General features: G+C 37.8%; 3 protein-coding genes across 3 annotated transcripts in view; 2 read left to right on the top strand and 1 right to left on the bottom strand.

The window, feature by feature from the left end:
* The window catches only part of LOC103136820 (complement C1r subcomponent-like), a 6,388-nt gene extending 2,895 nt beyond the window's left edge, over positions 1 to 3,493 (top strand). The window contains exons 4-12 of the mRNA XM_007550250.2: positions 286 to 491; positions 595 to 742; positions 824 to 942; positions 1,024 to 1,102; positions 1,182 to 1,316; positions 1,830 to 1,904; positions 1,991 to 2,199; positions 2,282 to 2,499; positions 2,592 to 3,493. Of these exons, the coding sequence (XP_007550312.1) occupies positions 286 to 491; positions 595 to 742; positions 824 to 942; positions 1,024 to 1,102; positions 1,182 to 1,316; positions 1,830 to 1,904; positions 1,991 to 2,199; positions 2,282 to 2,499; positions 2,592 to 2,958 (1,556 nt within the window). The 3' untranslated portion in view covers positions 2,959 to 3,493. The remainder of the gene's footprint in view (positions 1 to 285; positions 492 to 594; positions 743 to 823; positions 943 to 1,023; positions 1,103 to 1,181; positions 1,317 to 1,829; positions 1,905 to 1,990; positions 2,200 to 2,281; positions 2,500 to 2,591) is intronic.
* Positions 3,494 to 4,418: 925 nt separating this feature from the next.
* Positions 4,419 to 12,945, top strand: tapbpl (TAP binding protein like). The gene is made up of 8 exons (XM_007550133.2): positions 4,419 to 4,741; positions 6,371 to 6,583; positions 6,672 to 6,941; positions 7,035 to 7,235; positions 8,139 to 8,306; positions 8,416 to 8,519; positions 9,650 to 9,875; positions 10,219 to 12,945. Exons 1-8 carry the CDS (start codon positions 4,696 to 4,698, stop codon positions 10,284 to 10,286), a joined length of 1,296 nt encoding a protein of 431 aa, XP_007550195.1. The 5' UTR covers positions 4,419 to 4,695; the 3' UTR covers positions 10,287 to 12,945.
* LOC103136743 (vesicle-associated membrane protein 1) overlaps positions 12,116 to 13,870 on the bottom strand; it is a 7,066-nt gene continuing 5,311 nt past the window's right edge. Inside the window, exon 5 of the mRNA XM_007550132.2 lies at positions 12,116 to 13,494. Within this exon, the coding sequence (XP_007550194.1) occupies positions 13,478 to 13,494 (17 nt within the window). The 3' untranslated portion in view covers positions 12,116 to 13,477. The remainder of the gene's footprint in view (positions 13,495 to 13,870) is intronic.

The raw sequence follows: 13,870 nt of genomic DNA, 5'->3' as shown, positions 1-13,870 counted from the left end.
AATAACATAAAGTTACCTAATTTTTAAAGTGCAATCAGTAATACTTTTATAACAAATTTATATCAGGTGTCATGTCAGTCTTATTCAACCCCCTTCAAATAAAGTGTTACCCATTTTCCTTCCACATTGTGGTTATGCGCTTCCTTATTTCGGTCTTTCACATAAAAACACAATTAAATACATTGAAATATGAGGTTTTAATGTGAAAAAATATGAAAAAATGTATGAAATAGTCTTGCAAGGAATTGTTTGTTTAAACCCTTTTGTGACTTTTCCTGTGTCTAGTATCCTGTGGCAGTGGCGTATTTGATGAGCTGGAAGGACACTTGATGAGTCCGGGTTATCCGAATCCCTCGCCAGATGCTTTGTCCTGTCAGTATATCATTTCTGTGGAGTCTGGCTTCACTCTCTCCCTTAACTTCTCTGACAAATTTCACATTGAGAGTGTGGACACAGAGGAAGGCCTAAACTGTCCCCATCACTGGTTGGAGGTAACATGAATCAGCTTTAGCCAGCTGTAGTAAGATTAATAGAAGTAAAACTACAAAATGTAAATATTTGCTCAGTTAACCTTTGAGCATTTCTATCTGTAAGGTGATCATCCCAGGCAGAAATCCCATGAAGCTGTGTGGGGGAACAAGTCCAGGATTAATAAATACAAACTCAAACATTGTCAAGCTGGACTACAACATTGATAATCAGGGACAAAGCAATGGATGGAGCCTGGACTACAGCACACACAGTGAGGGGGTGAAACGACATTAGAAAATTAAGAGCATCTGAAGGTGGAACATGCAGCTGATTATGTTCCTCATGTGTTTAGGAGTGACGTGTCCAGTTCCTGGACAAGTCGCTAAAGGAAAGGTCACCCCTTCCTTAACTGAGTACTTCTACAGAGATTATATTTTTGTGCGCTGTGATGAAGGATACAAACTAATGATGGCAAGTTTAAGCACTTTTTAAAATAAAAATTTAAACACCACAATGTTTCAATGTAATGTGTGTCCCTTTCTTCTTGGTCAGGATGGTGTGGAGTTAATGGGTTTCTCTACCATGTGCCAAAGCAACGGAGAGTGGCACCTCCCACTGCCTGAATGCCACAGTACGTTATGAACGTGCGAATAATCAGGACAAATGTTTTGCTGACAAATGTTGAATCTTTTTTTCTTTCTCTGCCATAGTAATTGATTGTGGAGAACCTGAACCTCTGCTGAATGGAGGAGTTAACTTCTTGTCTGGCTTCCAGAACCAATATCTTTCTGTTGTTCAGTATCATTGCAATGAACCATTTTATTCACCATATGGTGGCAATAATGGTAAGATTTTACTATACAGTTGTAATTTACTGATATAGATGCTTCCAATAAGCTTCCAGTGCTGGTAAAATGGTAAATAGCCTGTGCTTGTATAGCCCTTTGTGAGCCCTGCGAAACACTTCACACAGTATTCAGTAATTCACGCACCTTGTGGTGGTAAGCTACATTGCTGACCCAACAGACAGAAGCAAGGCTGCCATGCATCGACACCAACAGGCCCTCTGAAAGACATTTTGCATGCATTTAGGTCAAAGTCAACCTGTATTTATGAATATTAATGTAAATTACAGCCAGAATCTTTCAGGATTTTGAAAGACCGGAGCTATATTTGCAGGTTGGAAGAGGAAAAAATGCCACATGCATTGGTTAAAAAAAAAAAAACAACTTAAAATGTCTGTCACAAAGTAATGGGTGACAGACATTAGAAACTTTCAGGCGCAAACAGTAACCAATAATTCTCAGTCTTTTTAACACCAAAGATGGATATAACACATAACATTCTATTCTTTGTAGTTTCTCTCACCTGTGAAGCGGATAGACGGTGGAGATCCAACCATGATGTTATTTTAAGACCAGCATGCCTACCAGGTATCACTTTTGGTCTCTTAAAACATCAGAGTCCATCTTGACATCTCTATGTCTTCTCTATAACTATAAATTTATATCCTATGCAGTTTGTGGTCGACCAACAAAACAAAATGAAAATCACTTTCAGAGGATTATTGGAGGAAACGATGCTGGAGAGCATACCATCCCATGGCAAGCTTTCATAAATGTAGGTAACAGCAGGGGAGGAGGCATGATCATAGCAGATCGCTGGATTTTAACTGCAGCTCACGTGGTTGTGATGAATGGACAAGTACAAACTCCTGAGGCCTTTTCTGTAAGTAACACTCTGTAATCTTCTGGGATTGTCCACTGACATGTTTTTAAAAAAAACTTTTTTTCTTTTGTGTTTTTTATAGATTCATTTTGGACGTACAGATGTTCACCAAATTTTAGAAACTCCTTCCCTGAATGCAACTGCAGTACATGTCCACCCTCAGTACAATAATCCAAACGGTTTAAACTATGACCACGACATTGCATTGATAAAACTTAAAGACCCGGTCACATTCGAAGCAGCAATAATGCCACTGTGTTTGCCATCAGAGGATGACACATATGACTCTGGAATGATTGGGTAAAGAAACAGTAGGCCTTCAAAATAATTTCAATATCAAATCTCTTTTACATAACTGATCCTTTGTTCTGTGAACCTTTTGCTTTTTTCAGGCTGGTATCTGGTTTTGGCATTACAGACAAGGGGAATCAGCGGCGTTTTCTAACAAATAAGCTGAAGTATGTGCATATTCCAGTGGTGGAACAGGAAAGATGCAGTAATTCTTTGAAGCTAATACCTAGAAGCCGGAAACCAATAGTGACAGACAACATGTTCTGTGCTGGAACTCCTGAAGGCGGGAAGGACTCTTGCCAAGGTGACAGTGGGAGTGGCTTCACTCTGCAATCTGAAGATGGACGATTCTGGGCTGCTGGGATTGTCAGCTGGGGGATTAATTGTGGACAGAAAGGAACATATGGATTTTATACCAAAGTGGCAAACTATGTAGACTGGATTAACAAGATCATGCGGGAAAATTGAAAGCATTCAAACATTGAAGCTTCATAGAAGCATTTAAGCACAACAACAACTTAAGCTATATACACAGAGAAAAAATAACATGTGGTGAACTAAATTTAACATAAATGAATCTGTGAACTCAACAGTAAAAAATTAAATTAGTATCTTTACAGTATCTTTATGCAGTATTGAAGACAAAAATGTTTGTTTTCAGGTAAAATTGTTTTCAGAAAATAAATTGCTGAAGTACTAGGAGCCTTTCTCTTTAAATTCATCACACAACAATAAACAATCTTGTTATCTTTACTGTGTTCAAAACATCAAATACTACCCATCAGGCATCAGAGTTTGCAAGCACCAAAAGACCAGCGGTGATTTGAAGTACACTGATAAAAATATTTTGCTCTGTCTACTTAAAAAATGAAGTTATGAAGTTAATGTTCAGGACATCCCCAGATGTTACTCTAGTGAAGCAAACCTGTAAACCAAAGATAAAGTTTTGAACATTTGTGCAACTGATTTCTGTGTTGAAAAATAAAATATGGACTGATGACCATGCTTTTTTATGGATGTAGGTTAATAAAAAAAAAAATCTTGGTGGTGATGCAGGCAGAAAAAGTAAATTTGATGAGAATAACATTTCAGCAAAACAATATTGTTTACCATGGCAAAGTCTACACCAAATACCTTATTTGCGTATAACTTATAATGTCAAGATGTGTTCGCTATTTAGTTTAAGTACAACTAAACAAAATTTATCACGTTGTAGGTTTGGAATACTTAAATTGCACTCTTTTGTTTTTGCATGGCTTTAGCTCTTTATCCTACAGATAGCAAATAACTGTAGCTCTCAGAAGAAGAGCTACAGAAGAGCGGACAAGCTGAAATATAAGCAATAGTGCTGCAGCTTCTGCACAATAAAAGTTAAAAAACTATATTGAAAATCAATAAACTGAAGAAGCTGACAAGTAACCAATGTTTTCAGTTTTAAAAAGTTAAGAATGTGTAAAGTTTAAAAACTCACACCGCAGTGAATCATTTGCACTTTTTAGTTTTGATTAAATGTTACTGATTTATTTAATAAACTGAACTTGGAGATTGACAATCAGGTCATACAATGGTTTGTACAGATATATTATTAGATATTACTAGATTCACATTAGTCTTTCACTTCAGGGGAGGGAAGGGCAATGGGGAGTTGTGAAAAAAATAATGAAATAATTGAGAAACATTGCTCTAAGTTAAGGTATGTATGTAAATAAACTAAATATAAAATATACACACACACTCATACACGTTTCCCCTCTGGCTCCACCTTTGGGGGCGCCACTGAGTTCATGTAAAAATCGTTTGGTCTTCATAGGTTTAGTCCTTTTAACTGAAGGACGACCCATAACCACTGTTACCATAGTAACCCATGACTCGAATTCCGCTAGTTTCTGATTGGTCGAGCCTCTGAGTCTACTTTCACATTTAGTGACATGTTTTCGCATTCTGCGCATGCTCAAGGTAGAACATCTAAACGCACATACGTTCCTACCGAAAGACTTTATTTCTATTTTTTATTACCGGTAATAATATCTCGTTAATGAATATCACAGATGGGGCGAAGAGGGAGTTACAAATCTCTCTCGTATTCAAAGAAGGGACCATCGTTATGACGCGTGTGTAGCTTTTTGAAATCAAAAGTGAAAGTGCTGTTGTGCATTATTCTTTTATTCCATTTTTAATAAAACAAGGATCTTCTGCTCCTTGAAGATGATTGAAGTAATATTTATCGGATGGTTTTTGACGTTCGTTAATGGTAAGACATATTCGTATTTTAACAAATGATTGTAAATAGCAATAAGCAAACTTTTTCTTGAATCTGCTCACAGGTTTTTCCTCGTCATTAGCATTTTATTGGGCATCCCTAACTTTAAAACGATGCTATTTTTGTTTAAATGTGTTATAAGAAACTAATTTCATTACGGAAGTGAACTCAGCAAAGAGATCGATCATAACAAAAAGTGTGTTAAAAGAATTAGAATCCAAAATATTCTGTGCATACTGAACAGAACAATTTGTTTACACACTGATCAGGGAGTAAGACAGGCGAATATCTTCTTGGCACATGTCATGTTAGTGGGTAGAATATATTTGACATCAAATGAAGATTTTATCCTCCGGGTTGATGTATTGAAAGCAGAAAAAATGTTCAAACAGAAGGATTTTGATGAGGATCAGGTTGTCTTTAAATTAGAGTCAATCAAACTGCAGCTCTTGTTGGGTTGTTTCCAGTCTGCAAATGTTAAAAGAGTGGATAAATATATAAATATGGAGCACAAAAGTGGTCCAAAACTTGTATTTGGAGGCTGGTCAACAATATGTTATCAGGTCAACACTTTAGACAGATAGTCTGAGTGCTTGTTCGTCACTTTCCAGGGGAACATTTTGCACCAGGACACATTATGGGAAGAATGTGGGTGGCTGAGGCAGTGAGATGTTCTGGAGAATCTGATGGAAAACTTTGGGTCCTGTTATCCACTTTGACATGTACAATCTGACTAAGCAGAGTTGCAAACCATTTATTTTTTAATGGACCAGTTGCAAGGTGTCATGCTGTGTCCCAAAGCTAACCTGGGTTAGAAACATTTCTAAGGGAACAAAAAACGTTTGAGATGATGGTGAGACGACCCAAAATTTCAATACAGTGAAACATCTTAAGTAAATCCTGCGTTGAGCCCCATCCCTGCAGCTTACATAACCTAAAGACGCCACAGGACTCCAGTGGAGGTCATATTGTGATGGTTTTGGAGTGGCTTTGCAAAATATTTATTTTCTTTAAGCTGCAGTATGTAACTTTTACAGAATTATGTTTTTTAAAACTGACACCATCTTCTGACAGTAAAATATGAGACATGTAATCTGGGAAAACATCAAGTTCCATGTGCTTCTATTGGCGTTTGAATAAATGCACCACTCCCAGTTAAAAACAACCAGTCAGAACCAGTAGGAGGGTTTTTACGCTGTCAATTAATCTCATGTATTTGCTACTAAATGTACTAATGGCGAAAAAACAAATGAAACCATTTTTCCACCGTGCTACCTGCCATGCTAACTAGCCTTAGCATTCGTTGCAGGCTATGTTGAGGTAAATCAGCTGCAGCGTAGCAAAGAGCAAGGGGAGATGGGTGTGCATGAGAGATGAGAGTGATTGACAGCGCTAAAATCGCCCTCCTGGCTCTGATTGGTTGTTTCTGACTGAATGGCGTATTTCTGCAGTTAAAACTGGGAGTACTGGGAGAAGGCAGAGGAACTCGATATTTTCACAAATTATCTGTCACGACATGGTGATAATTTCAACAAATATGTGAAGTTACACTAAACAATACGCTACATGAAAACTGAAAAGCGTATGAGCTTCAAAGTTGTTTTTTATGTTTGTCTGCAGCTGATGGGGTTGCAGACGTCGTTCTTTCCTGCTCTCTGGTGGAGGAGGGAGTCGGAATGGGTGGAATGGGAGGCGGCTCTCTCTTCAGCCGAACTCCAGCCACGCTCGTCCTTCGAGACGTCCCAGTGGGACCCGATGAATCCCTTGACACACTGACTCCATTTGTCCCGCCCTCAGTCCCTGATCCAGACCTCATCCTGTTTGAGAACAAAGGTGTCCGTTTATTATCGACACATCTCAACCTCAGTCTCTGTAAAATCTGCTCAGTTTGTGTTCAAAGTTTCTTGTTCCTTCCTTCCAGTGTCATCGCCTGACATCCCCAACGCAGGCATGTTGCTCCATGCAGACTGCAATGAGCAGGAGGTGATGTGTGAAATAAGTCGCTACACTCCTCGAGGACTTCAGGAAAGCTCTGATCCAGCATATTTCATGGTTTCCCTCAGCGTGGAGGGACTCGACTTCAGCACATCGCTCATTCTTCAAACATTACCAGTTGACAAAGATCAGACCACCTTGACACAAAGCAAACTCAGTTTACCTCTCAGCCAGTCAGGAACTCTGCTGACTAAAGGTAAAACACAAAGTTCAGGGGCTGCATCTAATAAGAAAAAAAAAATCTTCTTCACAACATTTTCCCTGCTTTCTTTACCTCTTTGTGTCACAGTGATATTCCTGGTGTTTTCCGACATAAATTCTGTATCTGCTCCTCTGAGAGGAGATGTTCTCCTCAACTGCGGCTTCAAGCAGGAGGAGACGCCGTTAGCACCAGAAGTGGGCCTGGAATGGCGTCTGCAGCACAGAGGGAGAGGCAGGAAAGTTCTCGAAACGAAGACAAAGCTGGACGACACAGAAGAGGCCACTGTAGGTGAGTACTAACAAGAATAAACAACAGAGTAAACGGGCCACATAAGGGATTTGTTTATAAAAACTTTATCATAAAGGGTGTCAATAACAAAACTAGTGAGATGAAGATGAGCTAATTAGTGAAATATGGAGGATTCTATATTTATGAGGTTTTTTTAATGTACTTTATTGAAACAATAATATCTCTGTGTTTAATACTTCTTTTGTTTTTATGCAAATGCTTTTTAAAGGTTTTATTAGATATTATATATAGGAGCACAGATTGCATAGATGTAACTCGCTGACAACTCACCATGTCACATTAACATGAGGTTTTACTCAACAGATTTTACAGTGAGTGTTGTAGAAATGACTTTATATCAAGAAGGCGTAATTAACTGCATGTTGCCTTGCCGGTCTGTGCTCTGAAATCAGTCCACTGCTTCTAGAAACATTAGCATTCATAAATCTTAAAAGTTTTCTGATATGCATGCAGTTTTTAATGTGGTGAAGCAGCATATTGCATCTACATGAATGTTTATTACTAAAACTTCACACAACTTTTCACAAAGGCAAAAAATGTTAAAAGACTTCTAGAAACTTATTTAGACTCACAGGATAATATTGAACTCATCTTAAAGCTTTTACTTTCAATAGAAATGCAAAATAACGCCAATAAATGAATAAATGAATATTGTATAAAGGTATAACAAATAAATTCTGTAAAATTGTCATTATGAAAAAAAAAACATTCATAATTACACAGCAAAGGAAGGATCTGGGAGTTTTGAGGACAAAAACGTTATTCAGATTTACAATAAGACATTTATTTCCACCTAAATCTCCAGATCCGAGTTTGTCCCCTTAACGTTGATATGATAACTTTGGATAAAGTTGTCATTTCTGTCTGATTTTCTGTGCTCAGTTCAAGGCGAGAGGAACGGCTCCAGTGTGGACGCTGCTCTGCTCCTCAGTGAGGGAAACGTCTCCATGAGTCTGACTCGGCTGAAGGTCGTCGATGAAGGAACCTACATCTGCACCGTCAACCTGGGACATTTCCACGCCCAGCAGGTCATCCAGCTCCATATCATTCGTAAGTTTTTCCTCTATTCTGATCTTACTGTTATTTCAGGCATACATTAAAGTCGATCTTTTGGTTATTTTTTTTAATAACTTTTCCCTCTTTTTGATTTTCTTCCCAGAACTGCCGCAGGTTTCTCTGTCAGAGGAGAAGCTGGTTCTGAATAAAAATTCTCCACAAACACTGAGCTGCCATTGTGCTAAATACTATCCATTAGATGTACAGGTCAGTAACTCTGTTTCTAGATGTAATTATTTAATTTGGTTAATTCGGACCCTTTGAAATAACCCGCAAAAAACCCCTAGAGTTTCCTTTTATCAGAGAGATAATAATTACATGTATTAGAATGAAGTAATAAAAGCTCAATTTTAATTTTCTTTTTGCTGTTGAAAGATTTATTTATCTGAGTGTTGTGTGTTGTTTTAACAGCACACAACACATTTGGGATTATAAACCAAAGCTGCTATTTCTCCCAAGCTCAAAACACAGAAAAATCTCACAAATAAATTCCTAATTATTGGACAAAACTCCTACACAGAGATGATGCTACAACTTAATTTAACCTTTCACTGACTGCACCAGCGTCAGGCAAAGCAAACAATGTTTCACATTGAAATCTGTGGACAAATTATTTTAAGTGTGCAGTATTTTTACGTTAGGGAAAATAGAAGTTCTGAATATATTACTTGCATTTTTAAAAAACTAACAAATATTTTTTAATGTGGGATTTCTTTAATCCAGAGAATAAATGTAAACATTTTAAAGGTCAGATTTTTTTTAATTTTAATTTTTTAGTGAGAGTTGCTGCAATAAAAATGCATTCATTTAAAAGCTTGTTGCTAATTAGTTGGTAATAATTAGTTGTGTTTTGATCTCAATTAGACTTGGATGGAAGTATGGCGCCCCCTTGTGTTCCTCATCATGAATTTACCCAAAAAACATTTTTTTGTGGATAAAAAAAACTAATCCTCATACTTCCAATGAAACCAATCTTTTTTTGTTTCCACTTCAAAATAAACATTTAAGTATTTTGTCCTAAAAAATTGCTTCCTTAAAAAGTTTGTCATATAAACTGACTTGGCAGCGATAAGATGATGGTTTTTGTTAGCAGATATTGAAGAATAAAAACACTTCATTATCTTCCAAAAGACCTTCTTTGAAATACATTGATTTTTCTTCACCACAAGCAGTTTTATGTTTTATAGATCAAGAAAAAAAAACACTTTATTTTCAAATGCACAACTACTAAAAATGCAGAATCCTCTTCATTCAGTAGTTTGTTGCATTTTGTTCTTCAAAGATCGGTTGCCTGATTACAGGTCATAATTTTCTGCTCTTTATTCCTTGCTTTTCAGATGGAGTGGTTTTTCCTTCCTCCAACTGAAACGGAGCCAAAACTCTTTCCGAACCAGGGTTCTCTGAGCAGTCATCGGCAGCACGGGGACGGGACGTTTACCCTGTCCTCTCATGTGACCATTGACCCGAGTTTTTCTCCAGGAACCAAGATCACCTGCAGGGTGACCCACCCAGCTCTGGACGATCCGCTCCACATCAGTATAGTACTCGAAAGCCCCCAACCAGGTATGTTTCTTTGTCAAATAAACGTTTGAACAAAGTGTTTTCATTACCTTGTTAATCTAAGGATGAAAAAAATGAAATAAACTAAGTAAAAACAGAAGCATAAAACAATTGTCAGATTTCTCCGACAGGCTGTTCGGATTGTTTTAGTGCAAGAAAAAACTAACAAACCTTCTCTCCAAGATAAACACTTGACTTTTTTGATCATATTTCCAAAGAATCAAACTTTATATCTCAGTAAATTTCCACCTAATTCAATAACATTGATTAGAGCTTTTGTATTTTTGCACATTTGTCTCCTGTCATTAAAACAATCCTTACTGTTGTGTGTTTTCTCTCTCTACAGATTCCTACTGGTGGGTTCTCGGGTTCCTCGTTGTCACTGTTCTCTTCTTCTATCAGGTCATGAAATAAGTGACTCTCTGGTCATCTTAACTTGAAGCTGAGCCTTGAATGATTTATTTTTCTGTAAAGGTAAACATTTTCAGGTCTCATAGCTGTTGTCTGCTGAATTTGAAGTATTTTACTTGTGGGAAACATTCATTTATTATGATTTGCATCCAGTTGCTGTATGGTTTCTATTGTTTTCTTATTTGCACTAAGCAACCTTGGATCTTGAATTTCCTTTTGCCGTGATATATGGATAATCTCAGCAGGAAAAACACATTTTCTCAGAGATGAACCACTGAAGTTTCATTATCTCTGTCTGACCAGAAGACCAATCTGAATCTCAAAAATAGTTTTCCAATCAGCACAAATAATCGGACCTTTCACGTCTCTCCTGGGGTTAAACTTAAACTTCATATCTGCATAAATTCAACAAAAACAGCAGTCTACAATAAGTCTCTTTAAAATGAAGTGGTTTTAACGGCAACCTTTAAAATCCTGTATGTCTTTAAGGTTTCTTTTGGTTTTGGTTTTAAGCCCCATTGTGGCATTGCTCTATAAATTATTCATACTTTTGACAGAAATAGATTTAAAGTAATTTTCATTCAACCAAGTAGCTTATTTATTTGTATAAGGCTGTGAATCGGTAGCTTTATTTAAAGTCAGTGAGTAAACATTTACTTATGAACCACAAAGTGCTAAAAGTATCAGGATTGACGCCACTTCATTTGAGTTTCAAACGCTGTGGGAACAAAATACGTTAATTACAAGCAGAAGGAAGATGCGGTACAAACTGAGGAAATACTGGATTTTTTTATTTACAACTTTTCTTTGCACTTCAGGAGGAATTAATGGAGGAATTGCGGTTCTTCCACTATGATGGTGTGGTTTCAAATACTGCAGCTGTTTATTCTTTTTCTGTCTTTTTGTTTGTCCAACACTGACTTTTCACTTTATTTTGTCTTTTAAAATAAAGCTTTTATGACTCAACATTGATGAGGGCGTTTGTCCCTATCAAGAGTTTTTTTTTTTTTTTTTTTAGTTTGTTTTACAACTTGAATTCAAAGTTGTGGTTGAGCATGAAAGTAGATTAAAATAATTTACTGAGAGACAAAAACACTTCACTTGCTAATTTACTCATTTTGGAAAAAATATTTGTAGTTATCGGTCGACTACTAATTACTACTTCAGGTACTATTAGGAGCTGCTCTTGAGCACTGCAAACATTAATACTGAACATAATCACTGTGTCCAAGCTTTATGGATTTATACTAGGCTGGAACTCGCTGATCAGTTTTCAGCTTTTTCTCACTGACTTCACATGTGAATCCTGATCAGTGATTTTTAGCCTTTCCTGTGTTTAGAAGAATCATGAGGAGAGTCAGAAAACAGTTTGATGGAGTTCAGTTCATGATTTATTTATTGGCATCAGCAAAAGTGGTAAACATGCATTTGATTTTTTTTTGTTGTTGCAAAATTCAGTTGCATCTCTCACCCTGTGTTCAATTCACAAAACATAATCTCTTCTCTATTCACCGGTTAATATTGTTGCACAATATCAGCAGATAATTAGAGCTTAGTGCTACAGTTATGCATTACTCCATTGTTCTCATGAATCTCTTTGTATTATTTTACTCTTTTCACAACTTTCAAAATCAGTTCAGAGAAAGGAAAATGAGTTCCATGGACAACCAACAATCTCTTAAAACCTAAAGGAATCTATATAAACACATTTTCAGGAGCTTAAACTTGTATGTATCTACAGTGGCTCTCCTATATTATCTCTACGTGATTCCTAAAATGATTTACTACAGTAGCGGTTGGTTGCAGTCCTTGAGGATTATGTTTTTTTTTCCCTGTTCAAAGCAAGTGACACATTTTGGCAAACTCATGAGCATTGTTGCACATTGCATAAGCAGTAAGTATCTGATCAGAAAGACATTATACACAGGTCCTTGAAACCACTAAGGAAAGAAAATATACAATCGGCAGTAAGATTAAGAAATGGCAGATACACAGGTCACACGAATATGGATACTGTTTGCCATGCAGGTTAGAAACGAATGCCTCTTATTGGCTGTTATCGTACTGCAGGTGACAGATGAGTCTGGTTTTATGTGCGTGAAGGGGGGGGGGGAGGCAGCCTGGCGGCTCTGGGGGATCCTCATCCTGTCCTCTCTCATTCTCCTGCGCTCTGAAAACAACAAACGCTCCAACAGAAGGTTGCTCAAAATGCGACGCTACACATTCATCTGTCTGTGGTTGCGACTCTGTCCATTCAGAGAGGAGAGGCCTTCCTCGGGTCCTTCAGGCGTGCAGATTGTCTGTCAGTAGCTGCTTCATGTGCCTTTCTGCGTACATGACTCTATTACCATCACCTAAGATAGAAAAATCCCAAAACTGACTCATTGCTTTCTGCCTGGAGGTTATGACTCAGGTTGCATGTATTTATGCAGGAAAATATGCTGCTAAACTCCTACTTCTTTTTCCTGAATCACCTCTTTTTGGCTTAACGTTTCACACAGACTTTTTTCCCCCTTTTTTGCATTTCTCCTTTCTTATCATCCCTGCAGAAGTTTGAGACTTCTGTGAGAGAAAGTTGAACAGGAAATGGAATAAATTACTGGTGAAATCCTATTGGGTAAAAGATGCAGAGTGGCGGGTCACAATTGCACACGTGAAAAAACAACAGAAATGATTCGACTCCTAAGCTAACGTGTTAGTAATAAGCGTTATGATGAAGGGAGGGTATTAGTTTGGCATGTTGGTATCAATGTCCAAATGTAGGTCTCTTTAAAACAAAAAAATTCATGGTCAAGCGATGGCTGGAGTAGAAAGACTGCAAACTGTTGTTCAATCTCCACTTATGTTTCTCTGAGCTCTGTTTGCTTTCTCCCGTCTTCTTTCTTTTGCTCCTCCCTGTTTCCGTCCGCCCGCTGCAGCCTTCTATAATACATGAGGTGCAGAGACTGGAGAGAGTGAGTGAGACCTCATGGAGGAAGACTGAGAGAAAGCAGCAAGAAAGAAGGTGGGGAGAGGGGCACGGAGAGAGCAGAAACACATACGCAGGAACACGACAGTTGGGGTGCAGGATGGTTCAATGGAAGTTTGTGTGAAGAGGAGGAAGGCTGATAGAAGGGAGGAGTGGCGCTTCATTTTTTCCTCTCCCCTGTAACGGTATCCTTAGGTTTGAGTTCATCTGTGATGATGGGAGGCGCTCAGTAGAAGAAGTACACTGCGAATGAAGGATAAAGAGGCAGCCATTAGTCTAGTGGATAATAAAGCAGGGAAACAAAATAAGGTGAAGAAGCATTAATTAAAATAATTTATCTTCAAAAGTTCAGTCACATCAGCTCCAGTACGGTAACTTATATTATCTGTTGTTGCACACTGCAGTAATCTGGATTTCATGTGAGAGACCAGCGCAGAGTGAACATACATACATACATACATACATACATACATACATACATACATACATCCATCCATCCATCCATCCATCCATACATACATACATACATACATACATACATACATACATACATACATACATACATCCATCCATCCATCCATCCATCCATCCATCCATCCATCCTTCCATCCTTCCATCC

This window comes from Poecilia formosa, unplaced genomic scaffold (genome assembly GCF_000485575.1).
Source record: "Poecilia formosa unplaced genomic scaffold, Poecilia_formosa-5.1.2 Scaffold34, whole genome shotgun sequence".
Classification (NCBI taxonomy): domain Eukaryota; kingdom Metazoa; phylum Chordata; class Actinopteri; order Cyprinodontiformes; family Poeciliidae; genus Poecilia; species Poecilia formosa.
Note: the sequence above shows the minus strand (reverse complement) of the source record. Positions and strands in the feature narration are given on the sequence as shown.

Coding starts and splice junctions, on each gene's coding strand:
- tapbpl (XM_007550133.2), top strand. CDS start 4,696: ATGATTGAAGTAATATTTATCGGATGGTTTTTGACGTTCGTTAATG. Junction 7,236..8,138: donor CACAGAAGAGGCCACTGTAG/GTGAGTACTAAC, acceptor TTCTGTGCTCAG/TTCAAGGCGAGAGGAACGGC. Junction 8,520..9,649: donor ACTATCCATTAGATGTACAG/GTCAGTAACTCT, acceptor CTTGCTTTTCAG/ATGGAGTGGTTTTTCCTTCC.